General features: G+C 40.1%; 2 protein-coding genes and 1 non-coding gene across 5 annotated transcripts in view; 1 reads left to right on the top strand and 2 right to left on the bottom strand.

Annotated features, from left to right (window-relative positions):
• ATP1B3 (ATPase Na+/K+ transporting subunit beta 3) overlaps positions 1–20818 on the top strand; it is a 51769-nt gene that overhangs the window by 12452 nt on the left and 18499 nt on the right. The window contains exons 1-4 of one of the 3 annotated variants that reach the window (XR_004246147.2): positions 7876–8158; positions 14168–14259; positions 15646–15774; positions 19785–19892. Coding sequence is in view for 2 of the 3 variants with exons in the window: in XM_032143388.2 (XP_031999279.1) it covers positions 8010–8158; positions 14168–14259; positions 15646–15774; positions 19785–19892 (478 nt within the window). In the remaining variant the exon portion in view is untranslated. Of the gene's footprint in view, positions 1–7875; positions 8159–14167; positions 14260–15645; positions 15775–19784; positions 19893–20818 lie in introns of those variants that run through there. The other 2 variants (XM_032143388.2, XM_032143390.2) reach the window with 2 other exon arrangements.
• LOC116461630 (large ribosomal subunit protein uL11-like) lies at positions 3612–4287 on the bottom strand. The gene has a single exon (XM_032754055.2). The coding sequence runs from the start codon at positions 4270–4272 to the stop codon at positions 3664–3666; it is 609 nt and encodes a 202-aa protein (XP_032609946.1). The 5' UTR covers positions 4273–4287; the 3' UTR covers positions 3612–3663.
• On the bottom strand, positions 14951–15057 carry LOC116462201 (U6 spliceosomal RNA). Its single transcript, XR_004246290.1, has one exon. It is a non-coding gene; the product is annotated as a U6 spliceosomal RNA (small nuclear RNA).

The raw sequence follows: 20818 nt of genomic DNA, 5'->3' as shown, positions 1-20818 counted from the left end.
ATCATACAAAAATATTGTGCAGTTTTTTTCCATTTTGATAGGATGCTGGTATCTATCTGGTTGGTTTAATTTGCAATTTCTTCAATATTTTTATATTTGCTCAATTTTAATTTTTAAAAAATGCCTGTAATCTAATTTTTTTTCTTTTTTTTTTTTGAGACAGGGTGTGGCTCAGTCACCCTGGCTGGAGTGCAGTGGCATGATCTGGGCTCACTCTGCCTCCTAGGCTCAAGCAATCCACCTGCCTTGCCTCCTGAGTAGCTGGGACTACCTGTGTATGCCACCATGCCTGGCTAATTTTTGGATTTTTGTTTGTTTGGTTTTTGTGGGGCTTTTTTTTTTTTTTTTTTGAGATGGAGTCTTGCTGTGTCACCCAGGACAGACTGCAGTGGCATGATTTTGGCTCACTGCAACTTCCACCTCCTGGGTTCAAGCGATTCTCCTGCCTCAGCCTCCCAAGTAGCTGGGATTACAGGTGCCCACCACTACACCCGGCTAATTTTTGTATTTTTAGTAGAGATGGGGTTTCACCATGTTGGCCAGGCTGGTCTCGAACTCTTGACCTCAAGTGGTCTGCCCGCCTCAGCCTCCCACAGTGCTGGGAATACAGGTGTGAGCCACGACACCCACCTAATTTTTGTATTTTTAGTAGAGACTGGGTTTCGCCATGTTGCCCAGGCTGGTCTCAAACTCCTGAGCTGAAGCGATCTGCCTGCCTCAGCCTCCCACAGTGCTGGGATCACAGGGGTGAGTCACGGCCCCCAGCCTGTGTTATGTTCTTACTGGTTAAAGGAAATTTTGATACACTTTGAATATTAAGCCTTTATTATACTTGTAAATATTCTTTATGGACTCATCTTTTTGTTCTCTTGTCTCTTAACTCTTATTTTGGTTTATTTTTTAAATTGTAATGGTTTTAAATGAACATTAGCACAGATTTAACAGTCTTCTATGTGCTTTTCTTAATCACTTATCCCTATATATTGTATAATCCATCATTTCCCCACTGATATGAATTGGCAACTTTGTTAAATGAAAAATTCCATTTTATATGGATTCTTTTTAGGATATTGTTTTGTTGATCTGTATCTTGATTCCTGTGTATCATCACACTGTGTAGTAGGCTCTATATTTGTGATTGTAAAGTAAAATACATGTGTAAATTTTGTGTCAATACTATCTGTTCAGTTTTAGTATCCAAATAGTGCAAGCCTTATAAAAACCATTAAGGTAACTTACAGAGCATACACAAATAATAGTTTATGTACAGAAAATAGTCTGTTCTTTCCATTTTGAGAGAACTAACTAAAGCCATTTAGACTTGGTGTCTTTTACCGGGGTAAAGCTCTTTTTTGTAAAAATTCGTGGTTTGAACATTTTAATTTTCCTAAAAGGTTTTATATTTCATCTGTTTTCACATTTACTAATTGAAAACACTTGATCAAATTGATTTATTATTTAATGTATTGAATGGTTTTGGTGTGGTTTTTCATTACATTTTGTGTCCATTAACTTGTGTTTTTATCTTAAATCTCTCCTACTTTGGATTTATTTTAGTCTTGAGCTAAATCTGGCTTTTTTGTTAGTCATATATTTTAATGATGTTTTAATGAATGCATCTAGAGCTATGGGTTTTACTTTGAGTTCTGCTCTGATTACATTATTTTGAATTTTTGGATATTTGTTTTTATTGTCTTTTTAATTCAAGGATTGAGATACAACTTTCTAAATTTGTATTGTTAATTTCTAGTGTATTTATTTTGAGATGTTAGAGAATGTGGCCTCTCTCTTTTTTTTAATGTTTTTTAGTTTTGAATTGTGTTTTGTTTTTGTAATGTAAGTCATGGTCAGTTTGGGGGCAGTGTTCCAAGTTTGTAGAGAGTACATTTCTTGGTGACTACAAAGTTCTACATATACTAGGTAACTATTATGTTTTAAAAATACATATTGCCCTTTTTGTTGTTCTTTACTCAATCTGTGGGTTTCTGGAGAGGTATGTTAACATCTCTGTTCATGATTGTGGTGAATTTTGTAACTCTGCTTTTGCTTTAATCATTTGAAGCCACTTAGCATCACAGAGGTTCATGGCTATTATGCTGTATCTTCTTGATGTGTTTTTATTTACTTTTATTAAATACACAGTATCTTCACCCTCGCAAATGCTTTTTTACTTGAATTCTAGTTTGCATACAGTAATAATGCCATATCTACATTTCTTTTGTTAGCCAAGACCTATTTTTATTTTCCTGTTTATTTCAACCATTGGTGTTTTAATTTTAGATTGTCTTCTATAACAGCATTAAGTGGATTTTTTAACTGACTCTGATAATGTCCTTTATTATTACCACTTTTAAATTATTCCTGCCATATTATTGACATTTTAATTACAAATTGTTATTGAATATAGGCCAGGCGCAGTGACGCCCGCCTGTAATCCCAGCTGCTCGGAGGACTGAGGCACAAGTATCGCTTGAACTGGGAGGCAGAGGTTGAAGCAAGTGGAGATCGAGCCACTGCACTGCAGCCTGGGTGACAGTGAGACTGTCTCAAAAAAAAAAAAAAAAAGTTATCAAATATAAACAAATTTAAAACTTTAGCCTTGGCCGGGCGCGGTGGCTCACGCTTGTAATCCCAGCACTTTGGGAGGCCGAGGCGGGCGAATCACGAGGTCAGGAGATCGAGACCACGGTGAAACCCCGTCTCTACTAAAAATATAAAAAATTAGCCGGGCGTGGTGGCGGGCGCCTGTAGTCCCAGCTACTCGGAGAGGCTGAGGCAGGAGAATGGCGTGAACCCAGGAGGCGGAGCTTGCAGTGAGCCGAGATTGCGCCACTGCACTCCAGCCGGGGCGACAGAGCCAGACTCTGTCTCAAAAAAAAAAAAAAAAAAAAAAAAAAAAAAAAAAAAAAAAAAAAAAAAAAAAAAAAAAAAAACTTTAGCCTTATGGTAAAATACAAACACAGTGACAAAATCATTGGCTGCCTGGTGAAGGGTGTGTAGATTGCAAAGGGGTACAAGGAACCTTTTGGACGTGATGTAATGTTCTATATCTTTAATGGAGTGGTAGCTTCACAGATTATACAACGGTCAAAATTCACTGGAATTGTATACCTAATGGAGGAAACTTACTATATGCAAATTATTCCTCAGAATTGATAAGGAAAAGCAATTAAAACATCTTATTTAGATGTTACCAGTAAGTCTTAGCAGATCTCTGCTCACCGTTGCCGTATGTAGTTTTCCTCTTTGCCTTAGTTTTGTTTTTTTTTTTTCGCACAGGCTGGAGTGCAGTGGTGCCGTTGGTTCACTGCAGCCTCCACAAGCTTCCACCTCTCGGGTTTAAGTGATTCTCCTGCCTCAGCCTCTCGAGTAGCTGGGATTACAGGCACGCACCACCACACCCGACTAATTTTTTTTAGTAGAGACGGGGTTTCACCATGTTGGCCAAGCTGGTCTCGAACTCCTGATCTCAAGCTGTCTGCCCGCCTCGGCCTCCTAAAGTGCTGAGATTTCAGGCGTGAGCCACCACACCCAGCTCTCTTTATTCTTGATGTTCTAAAATTTTACCTTTTTGTGTCTAGATGTAGGATGTTTTCCAGTAATTTTTTTTTTTTTTTCCACCAGTTGTCAAACGATCCTTTATTTAAATATTTTCCTTTGTGCTTAACTGGCTGGGCATTCCACAGCACCACTGTTGATGTCATCTATGATGTCATGAGGGTGGCGGCCATCAACATTACAGCCCACAGACTGGGCAGTCCCCAAGATCTCTTTAATGGTTCCAGAGAGTTCTCTGGCTAAGGATCGGTGCCGCATCTGTCGAGCAATGTTGACGATCTCACCAAAAGTGATATTCCCACTGTGTTTAATGTTTTTCTGTTTCTTTCTGTCTCTTGGTGGTTCCTTGAGGGCTTTGATGATCAGGGCAGAGGCAGAAGGCACCACCTCAATCTGGGCCTGTCTGTTCTGAATGGTCAGTTTCACTGTAATCCTCAGGCCCTTCCAGTCACCTGTTGCCTTGGCAATGTCATCACCAACCTTTTTTGGAGACAGACCCAGGGGGCCGATCTTGGGGGCCAGGGCAGAAGTGGCACCGACTTCACCTCCGGTGCACCTCAGGTATACGACTTTGATCTCGTTGGGGTCGAACTTTGGCGGCATGATGGAGGCGGCTGGTGTCGGATGAACCCGGATTCGGGACGACCGAAGAAAGTTGCACCTTGGCCTCCTCCGAGCCAAAAGCCGAGAGCGTTTTCCAGTAATTTTTAACATTTCCAATCTAGACACAAGCTTGTTATTTCTTTGAGAGTTCTTGCCCCACCCTCTTTTCCTGTGGAGTTCCTATTAGATTTGTTTGTATTTCTGGTTCTCTCCCCAATGTCTCAACAATTTTTCATATACTCCCTCTCTGTTAGCCCAGTGTCATAGAATACCTGACTTGATCTTTAGCTCACTGAATTTTTCTTCAGCTTGACCAGTTCTCCTGAGGTTAAGTTTTTGTTTAACAGCTTTATTGAGGTATAATTAACATACAATAAACTGCACATATTTGAAGTATACATAGTTACACTTCAAATATGTGGTGTGCATATTGGAAGTTTTGGTATACACTCGTGTATGTGTGTGTGCATATGCTGTATTCATGAAACGATCACTGTAATCAAGATAATGAACGTTTATCACCCCAAACATTTCCTCTTGGCCCTTTGTAACCCATCTCTGTTCTTACCTCCCCAGGCTCCAAGCAAAAATCCGCTTTTTGACACTCTGTATTAAATACAGTCATGTCTTCTGAGAAATGTGCTTAGCTGTTTTCATTGATTTCATTGTTATGCAGACGTTATAAAGTGGACTCACACAAATCTGGATGGCGTAGCCCTCTAGACATATAGGCCATATGGTATAGACTGTTGCTCCTAGCTACAAACTTGTACAACATGTTACTGGACGAATACTGTCAGCATTTGTAACACAATGGTAAGTATTTGTCTGTAAACATATCTCAACATAGAAAAGGTACAGTAAAAATACCATGTAAACATAAAAAATGGTTTACCTGTATAGGGCACTGACCTTGAATGGAGCTTGCAGGACTGCAGTTGCAGTGAGTGAGTGGTGAGTGAATGTGAAGGCCTAGAACATTACACTACTGTAGACTTTATAAACACTGTACACTTAGGCTACACTAAATTTATTAAAAATTTTTTTACTTCAGTAATAACCTTAGCTTACTGTAACTTTTTACAACTTTTTTTTTTTAATTGGGATGGAGTCTTGCTATGTTGCCCAGGCTGGTCTCGAACTCCTGGCTTCAAGCAATCTTCCCACCTCAGCCTCCCAAAGCTATGGGATTGCAGATGTGAGCCTCCATACCCAGCGACTTTATATACTTTTAATAACACTTAGCTTTTAAAGCACAAACATATTGTACAGCTTCACAAAAATATTTTCTTTATATCCTTATTCTATAACCTTTTTTCTATTTAAAAGTTTTAACTTTTTAAACTTGTTTGTTAAAAACTAAGAACAAACATGCACGTTAGCCTAGGCCTACACAGAGTCAGGATCATCAGTATCACTGTCTTCCACCTTCATATCTTGCCCCACTGGAAGGTCTTCAGGGGCAGCAACACGCATGGGGCTGTCCTCTGTGATGACAATGCCTTCTTCTGGATACCTCCTGAAGGACTGCCTGAGGCTTTTTACAGTTAACTTTGTAAGTAGAAGGAGTACACTATAAAATAACAACAAAAAGTATAGCATAGTAAATATATAAACCCATAGCAGTTTATTATCATTATTAAGTATTATGCATTGTACATCGTTGTTGCATACTAGACTTTTATGTGACTGGTAGGTTTGTTTATACCAGCATTGCTACAAACACGTGAGTAATGCGTTGTGTTGCGACATCACTAGGCCATAGGAATTTTTCAGCTTTATTATGATCTTAATGGGACTATTGTTGTGTATGCAGTCTGTCACTGACTCAAATGTTACGTGGTGTATGTCTGCATGTGGGGAATCATGCGGTATGTTTTTTGTGGGGGGAGGGTCTGACTCTCATAGGAGATGACAGCTCCTGTGCGTGTTATTGTCTTTTTTTTTTTTTTTTTTTTTTTTTTTTTAAGACAGACTCTCACACTGTTGCCCGGGCTGGAGTGCAGTGGCGCGATCTCAGCTCGCTGCAACCTCTGCCTCCTTTGTTCAAGCAATTGTCCTGCCTCAGCCTCCCGAGTAGCTAGGATTACAGGTGCCCGCTACCACGACTGGCTAATTTTTTGTAGAGACTGGGTTTCACCGTGTTGGCTAGGCTCGTCTCTAATTCCTGACCTCAGGTGATCCACCTGTCTCAGCCTCTCAAAGTACTGGGATTACAGGCGTGAGCCACTGTGTCCCGCCTCTTTTTTGTTTAGCATAATTATTTTGAGATCCATCTATGTTTCCATGTGTATCCATAGTTCTTATTGCTGAATAGTGTTGCATTGTATGGATATAGCCAAACTTATTAATTCATCTGTTGGTGGATATTTGGGTTGTTTGCAGTTTTCAGTGATTACAAGTAAAGTGTCTGAACATTCGCATTTCCCTACTTTGTGAACATGTGCTTTTATTTTTCTTGGGTAAATATCTAGGAGTAGATTGGCTGGATCTTTTGGTAGGTGTGCATGTTGCTAACTTTTCAAAAAATTGTCAAACTTTTTATTTTCTTTTTCTTTTGTTTTTTTTTTAAAACAACAACAACAAAAAAAAAATTCCCACCAGCAGGATGTGAGAGTTTCAGTGGTTCCACTTCTGGGTCATTACATGGTACGGTCAGTCTTTTAAATTTCTAGCATTCTGGTGGGTATGTAGTGGCAGCTCATTATAGTTTTGATTTCCCTTCCCTCGTGACTAATGATTTGGAACACCCTTTTTATGGGCTTATTTTTGCAATCCTTATATCTTGGTGAAGTTTCGGTTCAGATCTTTTGCCTGTTTCAAAAAATGTGTCTTGGATTGGGTGCAGTGGCTCACACTTGTAACCCCAGCACTTTGGGAGGCCAGGGTGGGAGGATCACTTGAGCCCAGAAGTTTGAGAGCAGCCTGGACAACAGAGCAAGGTCCCCTTCTCGGCTGGGGATGATGGTTCATGCCTGTAATCCTAGTACTTTGGGAGGCCGAGGCAGGAGGATCACTTGAAGTCAGGAGTTCAAGAACAGCCTGACCATATGGTGAAACCCTGTCTCTAGTAAAATTACAAAAAAGATTTTTTTTTTTTTTTTTTAAGAAGACCCCCTTCTCTACAAAAAAAAAATTTTTTTTAATTAGCTGGGCATGGTGGTATGTGCCTGTAGTCCTAGCTGCTGGGGAGGCTGGGGCAGGAGGATTGCTTGAGCCCAGGAGTTTGAGGCTGCAGTGAGCTATGATTGTGCCACTGCACTCCAGCTTGGGCAGTGGAACGAGACCCTGTTTCTAAAATAAAATAAGTAATGCGTTTTGTTGTAAAAGTTCTTCATATATTCTAGATAGGAGTGAGTCATTTATTTTATGTTTTGCAAATATTTTTTCCCAGTCTTTGGTTTGCTTTTTCATTTTTGTAACTGTCTGGGTTCTTCTTCAGTTTTGATTCTTCTTCAGTTAAGCTTTTCTACTAAGTTTTATTTCAATAATCAGAATATGATATCTAATTTTTAAAAATTATCCCTCACCTTCTACTGTTTAATTATGCTTATTTTTCTTTGTTCTATTTGCTGATACAGCCCAGTATTTTCAGGCATTGCTGTCTTTGTTGAGTTTGGTACTTTTCTTTATGGATTAGTTTTATTTCGAATGTGTGATAATTACTGGTTTTGTGCTCCTTTTCTGTGTGTTTAGACTTTCCTATTACAACATTTGGGGATGGAGGTAGCCTGTATAGCCAAGAGCAGCCTGGGTGTGGAGGCTCTCTGCTCCTGTAACCTTTCACCAACCCATTCAGAACATGGCCCACTTTTCCAGCCCAAGCTCCCTGTTCCCACTTCAAGCAGATGCTGCTGCTACTGTTGCTAGTTGCTTGGCACCAGGGACTCATCATACTGAGAGAAGCAAAGCTGTGCTCACCTGACTGCTCCTGCTCTGGTACTCCATCTCATCACCTAGTCTTTGACCCAGAGCTCCCTCTTTCTCTCCATCTTTGGTGAGCCAACTACTTTATTTCTGGGTGGGCTTCTCTGATGTCCCTTTTCTTCCTCTTCCTGCTAGAGAACATTCTTTTTGTTTTTTTCCTAGCATCCAGTATCTATAATTCATTGTTTACATATCTGTCATTTGTAATAACTGAACTCTTGTAGAGAAGCAGCAGATATTATTCACAAGTGAATTTCTATCACCCTGAGTAATACAGAATACTTGAATGAGACATTTTTATTTAGAGAATGGGAGTTTTAATTAGAAAAGACAATAGAGCTTGAGACTCCCTGGGAGAGCCGGCCAGGTCAGGTACCACATGGAGAGATACTGGTCTATTTCTTTTACTGGTAGGTTAATCTTAGGCAGGTTATTTAATCTTGTTTAATCTTTTTATATTACAATAATTTTAATTATATAAAATGTGAATGTGTGTATACATACATATATGTGCATACATTTTATTAAAACAGTACATGTTCATTGGGTTTTTGTTTTTGTTTTTTGTTTTGTTTTGAGACAGAGTCTCACTTTGTCACCCAGGCTGGAGTGCAGTGGCACAATCTTGGCTCACTGCAACCTCTGCCTCCCGGGCTGAAGCAGTTCTCCACCTCAGCCTCCCAAGTAGCTAGGATTACAGGTGCTGCTACCACGTCCAGCTAATTTTTGTGATTTTAGTAGAGACCGGTTTTCACCATGTTGGCCAGGCTGGTCTCGAACTCCTGACCTCAGGTGATCCACCTAACTAGGCCTCTCAAAGTGCTGGGGTTATAGGCATGAGCCACTGTGCCTGGCCAACAAATAGTTTTTTAAACAGTAGTGGGACAACTGGATCTTTCCATGCAGAACAATGAAGGTGGACCCCTACCTCAAACCGTATACAAAAATTAACTCAAAATGGATCAAAGACCCAAACTTGAGAGCTAATTTATAAAATTCTTAGAAGTAAACATAGATGCAAGTCTTTATGACCTTGGATTAGTCAGTGTTATTTTAGATATGCCACCAAAAGCACAAACAACCAAAGAAAAAATAGATAAGTGGTTCTTCATCAAAATTAATAGCTTTTTTGCTTAAATAACATTATTACGAAAGTAAAAGGATAACTTGGGGATTGGGAGAAAATAATTGCACATTATATGTTTGGTAAGGGGCTTGTATCTATATATAAATAACTTTTAGAACTTAATAAAAAAAAGGCAAATAACCAAATCTAAAAATGAGAAAATGATCTGAATAAATAGTTCTCTGTAGAAAATATACAGATAACCAATGAGTTTATGAAAAAATGCCCAGCATCATTAGCCGTTAGGGAAAATGCAAATTAAACCCACAAAGAGATACTACATTGTATCCAGTGGGATAGCTGTATGAAAACACAGTAAAAGAAGTGTTAATGAGGTTGAGGAGGAATTGGATTTCTGCTGTAGGAGTGTAAAATGGTGAAACTGCTTTGGAAGACAGTCTACCAGTTACTCAAAAGGCTAGAGTTACCATATGACCTAGCAGGGTTTTGACTCCCAGGTATATACCCAAGAGAAATGAAAGCATTTATTTACACAAAAACTTGTGCATGAATATTTATAACATTATTCACAATGGCCAAAAGATATAAACAACTCACATGCACATCAGCTGATTAATGAATCAATAAAATATTGTATATCCATATACAGTGGGATATTATTCAGCCATAAAAAGGAATGGAGTACTGATATATGCTGTAGCATAAATGAACCTTGAAAACACCTTACATGGAAGAAGCCAGTGACAAAGGCCATGTATTACATGATTCCATTTCTAGGAAATATCTAGAAAATAGATCTATAGAGACAAAGTAGACTAGTGATTGCCAGGAGCTGGGTGCAGGGAGGGAGAGGAATGGGAATGGGTATGGAGTTTTGGGAGGAGGTGTTGAAAATATTTTAAAATTTATTGTGGTGATGGTTATACAACTCTGAATATAAAATGTAAACTTCACACTTTACATATGTGAATGGTATGCGAATAATCCTGTTAAAAATCGGTATCGTTTTTAAAAATTCAAATATACAAAAGATTATAAACTTGCACCTGTTCATATAATGGATTTTTTAGAAATTATACATGTCTCTGCTTTAAAATGTTTTAAACTATAAACAGAATGCTGGTTTGTTTACCAAATGGAAATGGTTGCTAGTCATCAGAATTTTCTGAGAGGCCCAGTCTTTCTAGCATCTGGGTCCCTGAAGATAACTAGAAAGTGTGCAGAGGTTGGGAGTAAGATCACAGGGTCTAGTCATGTGTTGAGGGGGCATATTTCCAGGCCCTCATGAAGCCCCATGACTTTTCCCTGTGTCCAGATTATGTGTGCTGGTGTTACATAATAAAGAATTTGTTGGCTGGATGCAGTGGCTCACGCCTGTAATCCCAGCACTTTGGAAGGCTGAGGCAGCCAGATCACCTGAGGTCGGGAGTTTGAGACCAGCCTAACGAACATGGAGAAACCCTGTCTCTACTAAAAATACAAAATTAGCCAGGTGTGGTGGCCCATGCCTGTAATCCCAGCTACTCAAGAGGCTGAGGCAGGAGAATCACTTGAACCCAGGAGGCAGAGGTTGTGGTGAGCTGAGATCGCGCCATTGCACTCCAGCCTAGGCAACAAGAGAGAAACTCCATCTCCAAAAAAAAAGTGTCAGTTGAGTGTGGTGGCACATGCTTCTAGTCCCAACTTCTCAGGAAGCTGAGACAGGAGAATCACTTGAGCCGAGGATTTTGAGGATGCAGTGGGCTTTGATTGCACCACTGTACTCCAGCCTGGGTGACAGAGAAAGACCCTGTCTCAAAAAAAAATTTTTTTTTTGTTTGGTGTTTTTTCCAGGTTCCTGGCACAGAGCTTCTAAAGACCCTGGAATTTGAGTAGTAGGAGTGTCTTTATTATGCTAATGAAGTGACTGGCAGTGGGTCCCTAGATAGCTTCAAGATGGAGCATGGTCGCCCAGAAAGACCAAACCGTGTCCCAATATGATTGGGACTTTGAGCTAGCCAGACCTCCAAGGAGGGCAGGAGAGAGGGCTGGAAACTGAGCTCTATTGTGTGGCCTGTGGTTTAGTCAATCATACCTACATAATGAAACCCCAGTAAAAACTCTGGACACTGAAGTTCAGTGGAGCTGCCAGGTTGGGAAACACATGTGCTGGGAGGGAGATAGTCCTGATTCCTCAAGGAGAGGGCACAGAAGCTGCATTGCCTCCCAGACCCCATTCTATGTGTATCCTTTATAATATAACTGAAATCCTAAGTTGAGCACTTACTTTCCTGAGCTCTGTGAGTCATTCTAGTGAACAAACTTGAGGGTGCAGTGGAAACCTCCTATATTAGTTACTAGTTGGTCAGAAGTGTGGGTAGTGGGAGGACCTCTGCAGCGGCATTTCTATGGAGGACTGAGCCCATAGCGTGGGGTAGTTGGTGCCAGAATTGAATTGTACGCCCAGTGTGGTTGAGGCAGAAGAGCTGGACAGGGCCCGTTTCTCCTTCCCCTGGATGCCATGGTGGTGAGCCTTGCCAGGTTTCTTGCCTGTCTGGTTGTTTTCTTGTTTTTGTTTTTTTGAGAAGGGGTCTCTGTCACCCAGGTTGGAGTGCAGTGGCGCAGTCTCAGCTCACTGCAGCCTCTGCCTCCTCGGTTCAAGCAATTCTCCCATCTCAGCCTCTCAAGTAGCTGGAATTACAGGATTGCACCACCACGCCTGGCTATTTTTTGCATTCTTAGTAGAGACAGGGTTTCACCATATTGGCCAGGCTGGTCTCGAACTCCTGACCTCATGTGATCTGTCCGCCTCGGCCTCCCAAAGTGTTGGGATTATAGATGTGAGCCACCACGCCCAGCCTTGGTTTTTTCTTTTGTAGAGTCCACATGAATCAAACCTCATTTGTCAAAACATTTTTTGAGAGTAAAATGCAATTGATTAGGTACCTAATATCTGGGTACCTGAGGGTAACTAGAATGATACGCTTCCATAAAGTCTAGTTGCATTATCATTCCAAAATGTTTCTAGTTTGTTCTTGCTTTTTCCCCCCCTTAGGAGTTTTGTTTTTATGTTGTCAAATCTCTTGACCTTTATTTTCCTTTCTATCATGTGAATAAAGATAGATACTATCTTTACTACTTTTTTTCAGATGGGGGTAGAAATTAGGACACTTGTCCAAAGTCACAGGAAAGAGATCAGGCCAGGATTTGAGCCCTGTTGGATTCTCTAGCACAGCCCATGTGTATAACCAGTCTGCTACACTGCCTCCGGGTGGATCTCTGTCTTACACCCACTTTCCCCCTTATCAAAACTATGAGGAGAGAGAGAAGGAACAGAAATGAAGAGGGGTGCTGGGTGCTGTGGCTCACGCCTGTAATCCCAACATTTAGGGAGGCCAAGCTGGGTGGATCACTTGAGGTCAGGAGTTTGAGACCAGCCTGGCCATGGCCAACATGGTAAAACCCCGTCTCTACTAAAAATATAAAAATTAACCAGGAGTGGTGGCAGGCGCCTGTAAATCCCAGCTACTTGGGAGGCTGAAGTAGGAGAATCACTTGAATCCGGGAGGTGGAGGTCACAGTGAGCCAAGATTGCACCATTGCACTCCATCCTGGGCAACAAGAGTAAATAAAATACTGATGTTTCTTCATTATTTAAGCCCATGTTAGTTTCTTTCTTTTTTTTTTTGGAGTCTCACTCTGTTGCTCAGGCTGGAGTGCAGTGGTGTAATTTTTAGTGCACTGCAACCTCTGCATTGCGGACTCAAGTGATTGTCCTGCCTCAGCCTCCCAAGTAGCTGGGACTACAGGCATGTGCCACCATGTCTGGCTAATTTTTTGTATTTTTAGTAGAGACGGGGTTTCACCATGTTGGCCAGGCTGGTCTTGAACTCCTGACCTCAACTGATCTGCCCGCCTTGGCCTCCCAAAGTGCTGGGATTACAGGCGTGAGCCACTGCATCTGGCCCATGTTAGTTTCTTTAGTTGGGTAATAAGGAAATTTCTTGAAAGATTTTAAACTAACAAGGGAACGTTAGTAATATGATAGGTACTATTTAGACTGTGTTTGCTGTTTTCTGCTTACATCAAGTGGCACTGAGGCGGGCATGGCACATTGAACAGGTTCCATGAACACCATCCATGACTAAGTCAGGACACCGCCATTTAGAGCCCCATCAGCAAACTACATCTGAGTAACTAATTTAACTGCCATTTTACACCTGGGTAAGAGCAGCAATTTACAACTTCTGTTTTTATTTTCTGATGTTTCTTCTCTGAGAGGGAAGAGGTGGTTGATAAAGTATCGTATTTATATGTGAGACTGACTAGTTTAAGTTTTTAAAAATTAGATTTGGTTCTTGGCAGAAGGCTCTTGTTCAAGTAAGGAAAACTCACTTCAGTGCTAGAAATAACTTATTTACTTGTTTCTAATGGCCACTAGTATATGGCATCAGATTTGGGACATAGCTGTTAATTTGTGTATATATTGTATGAATGTAATTCTTTGTACTCATTATTTTCATTGTGTAATAGTTCCTTAGAAAGCAGATTTGGACACAGTTTGTTCATATCTGCTATATATTTATTTGCTTTGTAACTATTTTGTAAATTTAATTTACATTATTTTCCTAGAAATGTAAAATCAAAATGTTCAAAACAGTATTGTAATAAGAATATTTTAAGATGACTTAAAAACACTGCTAAATAATTAAACTCTTTCTTAGCAATTTTGTTTCAGACATCTCCACTTTAATGTCAACTGCATGGGTCAACAAACTACTGTGGCCCCAATCTGCCTATTTTTGTAAGCAAAACCTTATTGGAATACAGCCACACTCATTACATTTACGTTTCTGTCAGCCCTGGCGTAGAGGATTTTATCCCTTCGTTCCTGCAGACACCTAGATCTCAAAGAATTTCTTAAACTGGCCTGTGGGCTTTCTGTGTGTTTCATTTCCCTCTATAGCAAACTGATTACTTCTTTGAGATTGGTCTTTTCTTTTTCTGCAACAGGCTCGCAGTATGTGGTAGGGAAGTGATGCTGTCTGAAGGTGACATTCTGTTCTCCTCTCTTCTGTCCTCTCGATCCTTATTTTGGCCACCTGGTAATTGGGGGGGAGGGGTAGAATGCTAGTCTAAATTATAAAATGAAATTGCTTGAACTATTTCCCCTTTACTTGAAAAAGGGGGTTGGGGGTGATTCCTGCCTTGCAGTTGAGAAATAAAAGTTATCTAGCTTTCAGCACAGTCTGTTTTGGGGTCATGGGATCTTTGGAGAATCAGAAGAAAGTTGTGGAGCCACTCCCCAGGGGGAAAATATATTCAGAAATATATTATTACAGAAATGAATCTTTGATCAGTTTTTAAACCTTGAAATACAAGTGACTTTACCAATGTATTCTAATATACTTGTCGGCAGCCACTTCTGATGTTAGAACTTTGAATATAGACATTTGAGAAAAATCATTGATTTTAAGTGTTCCCAGAGTAAATCACTGGTTCAGGATAGATCTTAGTGTTCCCAAATTGTGAAAGGAAAGAGATTAAGCCCTTAATGTTGAAACGTGTGTCTCCCAAATCTTGCTTTGTGCTTAGCAGTAGAGCTATGAATTCCATTGATCAGAGGGCTTGTTTCTGACCTTGTCCTTTTTTCACTTTTGCACGAGCCCTGCCATTTGACCAGTGTGTCCTAAACTTTATTCATTGAGTGCTATCTTCATGAGTTGGCCTTATCTGCACATTTCCTGATATTCTTTCAATGAACTCAGTTTTTAAAATATATATATTTTTAATTTTTTAAATATGGAACGACTCACAAATTTGCATGTCATCTTTGCACAAGGGCCATGCTAATCTTCTGTGTATCGTTCCACTGTTAGTATATGTGCTGCTGAAGTGAGCACCTAATTTTTTGTGAAGACAAAGTATTTCCCAGGCTGGTCCCAACTCCTGGGCTGAGGCGATCCTCCCATCTCAGCCTCTCAAAGTGCTGGGATTACAGGTGTGAGCCATTAACTCACTTTTTAAAACTTAAATTTAAGCAAATAATTACTGTCTGTGAAATATGGGTTTCATATACTAATTCTTTTATATTCGCCACTTAAAGGAACATGTAAATATTGGGAGTTTTGTTTACCTAAAACCATCTTTTATCTTTTTAGAGGGCATCAAGTTCATTTTGGGAAACATTCCCCAATGTGCTGGAATTTTAAAGCTTTGATTTTGAACCAAAGTATGAATGGTGGAAGCTGCTTTAACTTGGAAATACCAGAGGAAAGGAGGGGTCATTGGATGGGTGGGTGCTGCCTGCTGAAATACCCCTTGCTTGGGCAAATGTATGTGTCCTGAATATGAGGCTATTTGGCTATGTGCATGGCAAAGCTTGGGATCATACCCTTGCAAGAACATTTGGTTTGTTTTTTAACCTGGCCAAACATGCGTACACACACGCGCGCGCGTGCACATTTCATAAGTTTCATTTTCTTTTACAGGTTTGATCTTGCTCTTCTACCTAGTTTTTTATGGGTTCCTGGCTGCACTCTTCTCATTCACGATGTGGGTTATGCTTCAGACTCTCAACGATGAGGTTCCAAAATACCGTGACCAGATTCCTAGCCCAGGTAATTATCTTGCAATTATGACTTTGTTTTTCTTTTTTTTTTTTTTTGAGACAGAGTTTCACTCTTGTTGCCCAGGCTGGACTGCAGTGGCGTGATCTTGGCTCACTGCAACCTCTGCCTCCCACGTTCAAGCGATTCTCCTGCCTCCTCAGCCTCCTAAGTAGCTGGGATTACAGGCATGTGCCACCACGCCTGGCTAATTTTGTATTTTTAGTAGAAACAGGGTTTTTCCATGTTAGTCAGGCTGGTCTCGAACTCCCAACCTCAGGTGATCTGCCCCGCCTTGGCCTCCCAAAGTGCTGGGATTACAGGCGTGAGCCACAGTGCCCGGCAGTGGTTATGGCTTTTAACAAAATTGAGTTATAGTTTATCTTCACCATAAATCTGTTTTATATAGAAGATAGCTAAACCTTGGAGTTAAGTAATGTGAAGGTTTTAATTTTTGTTGTTGTTGTTGAATATTTACATACTGATTTAAAGACCTTCACATTTATATACTGATAAATCTTGAGAGTTTGAGTGGGTTGTTTGTTTTGTTTCAGTTTCTTTTTTTTGAGACGGAGTCTCGCTCTGTCGCCCAGGCTGGAGTGCAGTGGCGCAATCTCAGCTCACTGCAAGCTCCGCCTCCCGGGTTCAAGCCGTTCTCCTGCCTCAGCCTCCCGAGTACCTGGGACTACAGGCGCCCACCACCACGCCCAGCTAATTTTTTGTATTTTTAGTAGAGACGGGGTTTCACTGTGTTAGCCAGGATGGTCTCGATCTCCTGACCTTGTGATCCGCCTGCCTCAGCCTCCCAAAGTGCTGGGATTACAGGCGTGAGCCACTGCGCCCGGCCAGTTTCTTTTTTTTTTTTGGTCAGAAGTAAACAGAAATGAATATTGAGAATTCTAGTAAAAGCCAAGTTTGAAGAATATAGTTATAGTTATGAATGACTTATGAGTATCGTAGAGCAGTTTTACTTTGCCTTGAGTAATTAAGGTATATATTTTGGCACTAGCTTGGGTTAGAGCTTTGGGCTTATAAAATACATATTTTGTGGTTCTAAATGGTTAGTTGTGAAATTGGTAAGATGTTAAGTAATAATACCTCATAGAGAACAAAATGAATATACTCTTCATATGTTTAATTCTTCTTGATTTTCTTCTGGAAAAAAATTCATTATACAGGAGAATGTATGCAGTAAAAAACTGAAACATTTAAACCACATTTTCTACCTCCTGATTTTATTCCTTTTTTTTTTTTTTTGAGACAGAGCTTTGCTCTTGTTGCCTAGGCTGGAGTGCAATGGTGTAATCTTGGCTCACTGCAACCTCCGCCTCCCGGGTTCAAGCGATTCTCCTGCCTCAGCCTCCCAAGTAGCTGGGATTACAAGCATGTGTCACCACGCTCAGCTAATTTTTTGTATTTTTAGTAGAGACGGGGTTTCACCACATTGGCCAGGCTGGTCTCGAGCTCCTGACCTCAGGTGATCCACCCACCTCGGCCTCCCAAAGTGTTGGGATTACAGGGGTGAGCCACCACACCTGGCCTAAACAGTCTTTGAATGCCAGCTCTCCCTTGGTGACTGGACATGACCCTTGTCCTCAGATGCTGATGATTCTTAGAAAAGTAAGAAACAGTAATGTGCAGAACTTCAGTGTGTATAATTCCAAAGGCTGTAAACTAACTGCTAGAGATGACAAAGCAGGGAAGGTTCTACCTAGAGAAGAAAGTTCAGTCCTAGAGGAGTGGGATTTAGAGGGCAGGAGAGTGGGGAATCGGGCCAGGAAGGTGGGAGTCTAGCAGGTTTCTCTCTACAGCAGTGGTTTTCAACCACTGGGTCATATGGCAGCGTCTGGAAATATTTTTGGTGGTTACAGCTAAAGAGGTGGTACTGTGAATAGAGGCCAGGGATGTTGCTAAACATCCTACAGTACATAGGGCAACCCCCACAACAAAGAATTATTCAGCCCGAAATGCCAATAATGCCCAGATGGAAGCACCCTTATCTAGATCCCTGATCACTGTATAGACTTCTGAGCTATATCATCAACCAAACTGAACTAATTGTCTCAACCATTTTTTTCCTAGAACAATTTTTTTCTAATGTTTTCTTTTGTTTACAGCTAATCTTAGTCTAAATATCTTGAATAACTCTTTTAAAACTCTTAGTGTATTGGAGCAAGTGTCAGAGATTAGCTCCATGCTACTTTTCCCTCATCTCTCATTGTAGCACTGTTTTTTTCCTACCTTAGACTAATTCTAAGATTATTCTTTACTTGCTATTTAAGTGATGTGACTTACCATTGAACATAGTCTGATCTATTCAAAAACACTGAACTCTGTTTATAATTGCATGAAATATATAAGCATATGCGTTAAATATTTTTAAGTACACAGTGTTTTGTTTGTTTTTTTTGTTTTTTTTTTTTTTTTTTTGAGACGGAGTCTCGCTCTGTCGCCCAGGCTGGAGTGCAGTGGCGTGATCTCAGCTCACTGCAAGCTCCGCCTCCCGGGTTCACGCCATTCTCTTGCCTCAGCCTCTCCGAGTAGCTGGGACTACAGGCGCCCACCACCACGCCCGGCTAATTTTTTGTATTTTTAGTAGAGACGGGGTTTCACCATGGTCTCGATGTCCTGACCTCGTGATCTGCCCGCCTTGGCCTCCCAAAGTGCTGGGATTACAAGCATGAGCCACCGCGCCTGGCCTAAGTACACAGTTTTAAACTGAGTTTCTTAAAATTATTTGTTGATTATTTTAGTACTTAGAAGTATCATTAGTTTAAATAAATATATATACATGCATACACATGTACATATAATACATATATATTACATATGGGATATATTAAACATTTCCTTATTTAATATATCACATATGTACATGTAATACATATATAATATGTATGTGTTGTATATTATATACATATAATATGTATTATATGTACATCTGTGATATATTAAATATGGGAATGTTTGAAGACTAGAGAAAATTTTAGGATTGTTTTAAAGCCTTTGTGCAAGGTTGAATTAATCTACATCTAATGCTTCTTTTTTTTTCTTGAGACGAAGTCTCTCTCTGTCGCCCAGGCTGGAGTGCAATGGCACGATCTCGGCTCACTGCAACCTCTGCCTCCTGGGTTCAAGCGATTCTCCTGCCTCAGCCTCCCAAGTAACTGGGACTACAGGCATGCGCCACCACACCCACCTAATTTTTGTGTTTTTAGAAGAAATGGAGTTTAACTATATTGGCCAGGCTGGTCTCGACCTCCTGACCTCAAGTGATCCGCCAGCCTCGGCCTCCCAAAGTGCCAGGATTACAGGCGTGAACCACTGCACCTAGCCGATCTAATGCTTTTTAAACAAGGAAAACTTATATTAAACTTGGAAGCCTGATTGCTTGCCTTTTCTTCATTAGTAAGCTTAAGCAACATGGTCTGTATTACATGGGTGTCAACTTCTGATAGGAAATTGTTGGTGGTTATACTCCAAATTCAGTACGTGAAAACCACATTTTAATTACAGAGCAATATCTGCTATTGAAGGAAGAATATTTGCCATAAAGTTTAAAATGCATAGATCTTTTTCATTGAAAAGGAGTTAGCTGTCTTCTGAATGTTTCCATACAATTTAAAGGACAAAAGTACGTAGGCTTTGATTTGCTAAAAATTTTTTTCCTTGTGTTAATGGCACATTGACAAAACCTAAAAATGTTATTGATTTTTTAAAAATGCATATAGAAAGTTCAAAGTAAATTGCATCTTTTAAAAAGGAAGATTATAATTAACTGTAGATAATCAAATTTAGGGACAGTTTCTAATCGGTAATGTCTGAGATGGTTTTGAAGGTTTGAATTCTTTTTAATTTTAGACGTCTATGCCTTCATAATTAGAATTGGGAAGTTCTTGATAGTTTCAGCGTACTGTCAACACAATTTTCCATGTAATTTGCCGAGATCTGCTTTTTAGAGATAAGAGTAAGGAAAAGAAGAGAAGGAAATTTGATAATCTCTCCCTTTTATCTCTTTATAGGACTTATGGTTTTTCCAAAACCAGTGACTGCATTGGAATATACATTCAGTAGGTCTGATCCAACTTCGTATGCAGGGTACATTGAAGACCTTAAGAAGTTTCTAAAACGTGAGTATGTTTTCTTAGAGTAAGGTCGGAGATTTTAGTTACAGAAATTGGTACCAAATTGTGGGCCGGCCGCGGTGGCTCACGCCTGTAATCCCAGCACTTTGGGAGGCCGAGCAGGCAGATCACCTGAGGTTGGGAGTCCAAGAGCAGCCTGACCAACATGGTGAAACCCCATCTCTGTCAAAAATACAAAATTAGCCGGGCGTGGTAGCACACACCTGTGATTCCAGCTACTCGGGAGGCTGAGGCAGAAGAATCGCTTGAACCTGGGAGGCAAAGGTTGCAGTGAGCCGAGTTTGTGCCATTGCACTCCAGCCTGGGCAACAAGAGCGAAACTCCGTCTCAAAAAAAAAAAAAAAGTCTCGTTGTGATTACATTTAGAGACATCATTCTTAGAATGTGTATTACCTTTTATTTCCTTCTGTTAGACAACTGAGCAAGTGAATTTTATAATTACTTGTGAGACTCTTCTAACTATAGAAAGACACGGGGGCTTACTCATGGGCAGTAGATTTGATTTTTCTGTCTTATAATAAGGACACTAAGTTTCTTGAAATGTAACATTTATTCTGCATTAAAACTAAATAATTAATAGAGCAAATCTATATTGTATGAAATAGTGCCTCTGAGGATGTGGAGTTTTTTTTGCCATTTTATTTTATTATTTTTTGTAGCTGATATACATTTATGTTGAAATAGGTCAGTATAGTTATTGAGAAGGAAGAATCTTTTTTTTGTGCCAGGCATTCTTTTTTTTTTTTTTTTTATACTTTAAGTTCTAGGGTACATGTGCACAACGTGCAGGTTTCCAATATAGTGCTTGTGTGGGGGGTGGGAAATTATGTTTATTATTTTAAAGTTATGTCTGTGTCTGATTTTTAATATATCCGTTTTTCAAAGTTACCAGTTTGTAACACTCTTTGATA

Source organism: Hylobates moloch, unplaced genomic scaffold (genome assembly GCF_009828535.3).
Source record: "Hylobates moloch isolate HMO894 unplaced genomic scaffold, HMol_V3 SCAFFOLD_22, whole genome shotgun sequence".
NCBI lineage: Eukaryota > Metazoa > Chordata > Mammalia > Primates > Hylobatidae > Hylobates > Hylobates moloch.
Note: the sequence above shows the minus strand (reverse complement) of the source record. Positions and strands in the feature narration are given on the sequence as shown.

What these genes read in the sequence shown, in the direction of transcription:
- LOC116461630 (XM_032754055.2), bottom strand. Translation starts at nt 4,272, where the DNA reads ATGTTAAAAATTACTGGAAAACGCTCTCGGCTTTTGGCTCGGAGGAGG.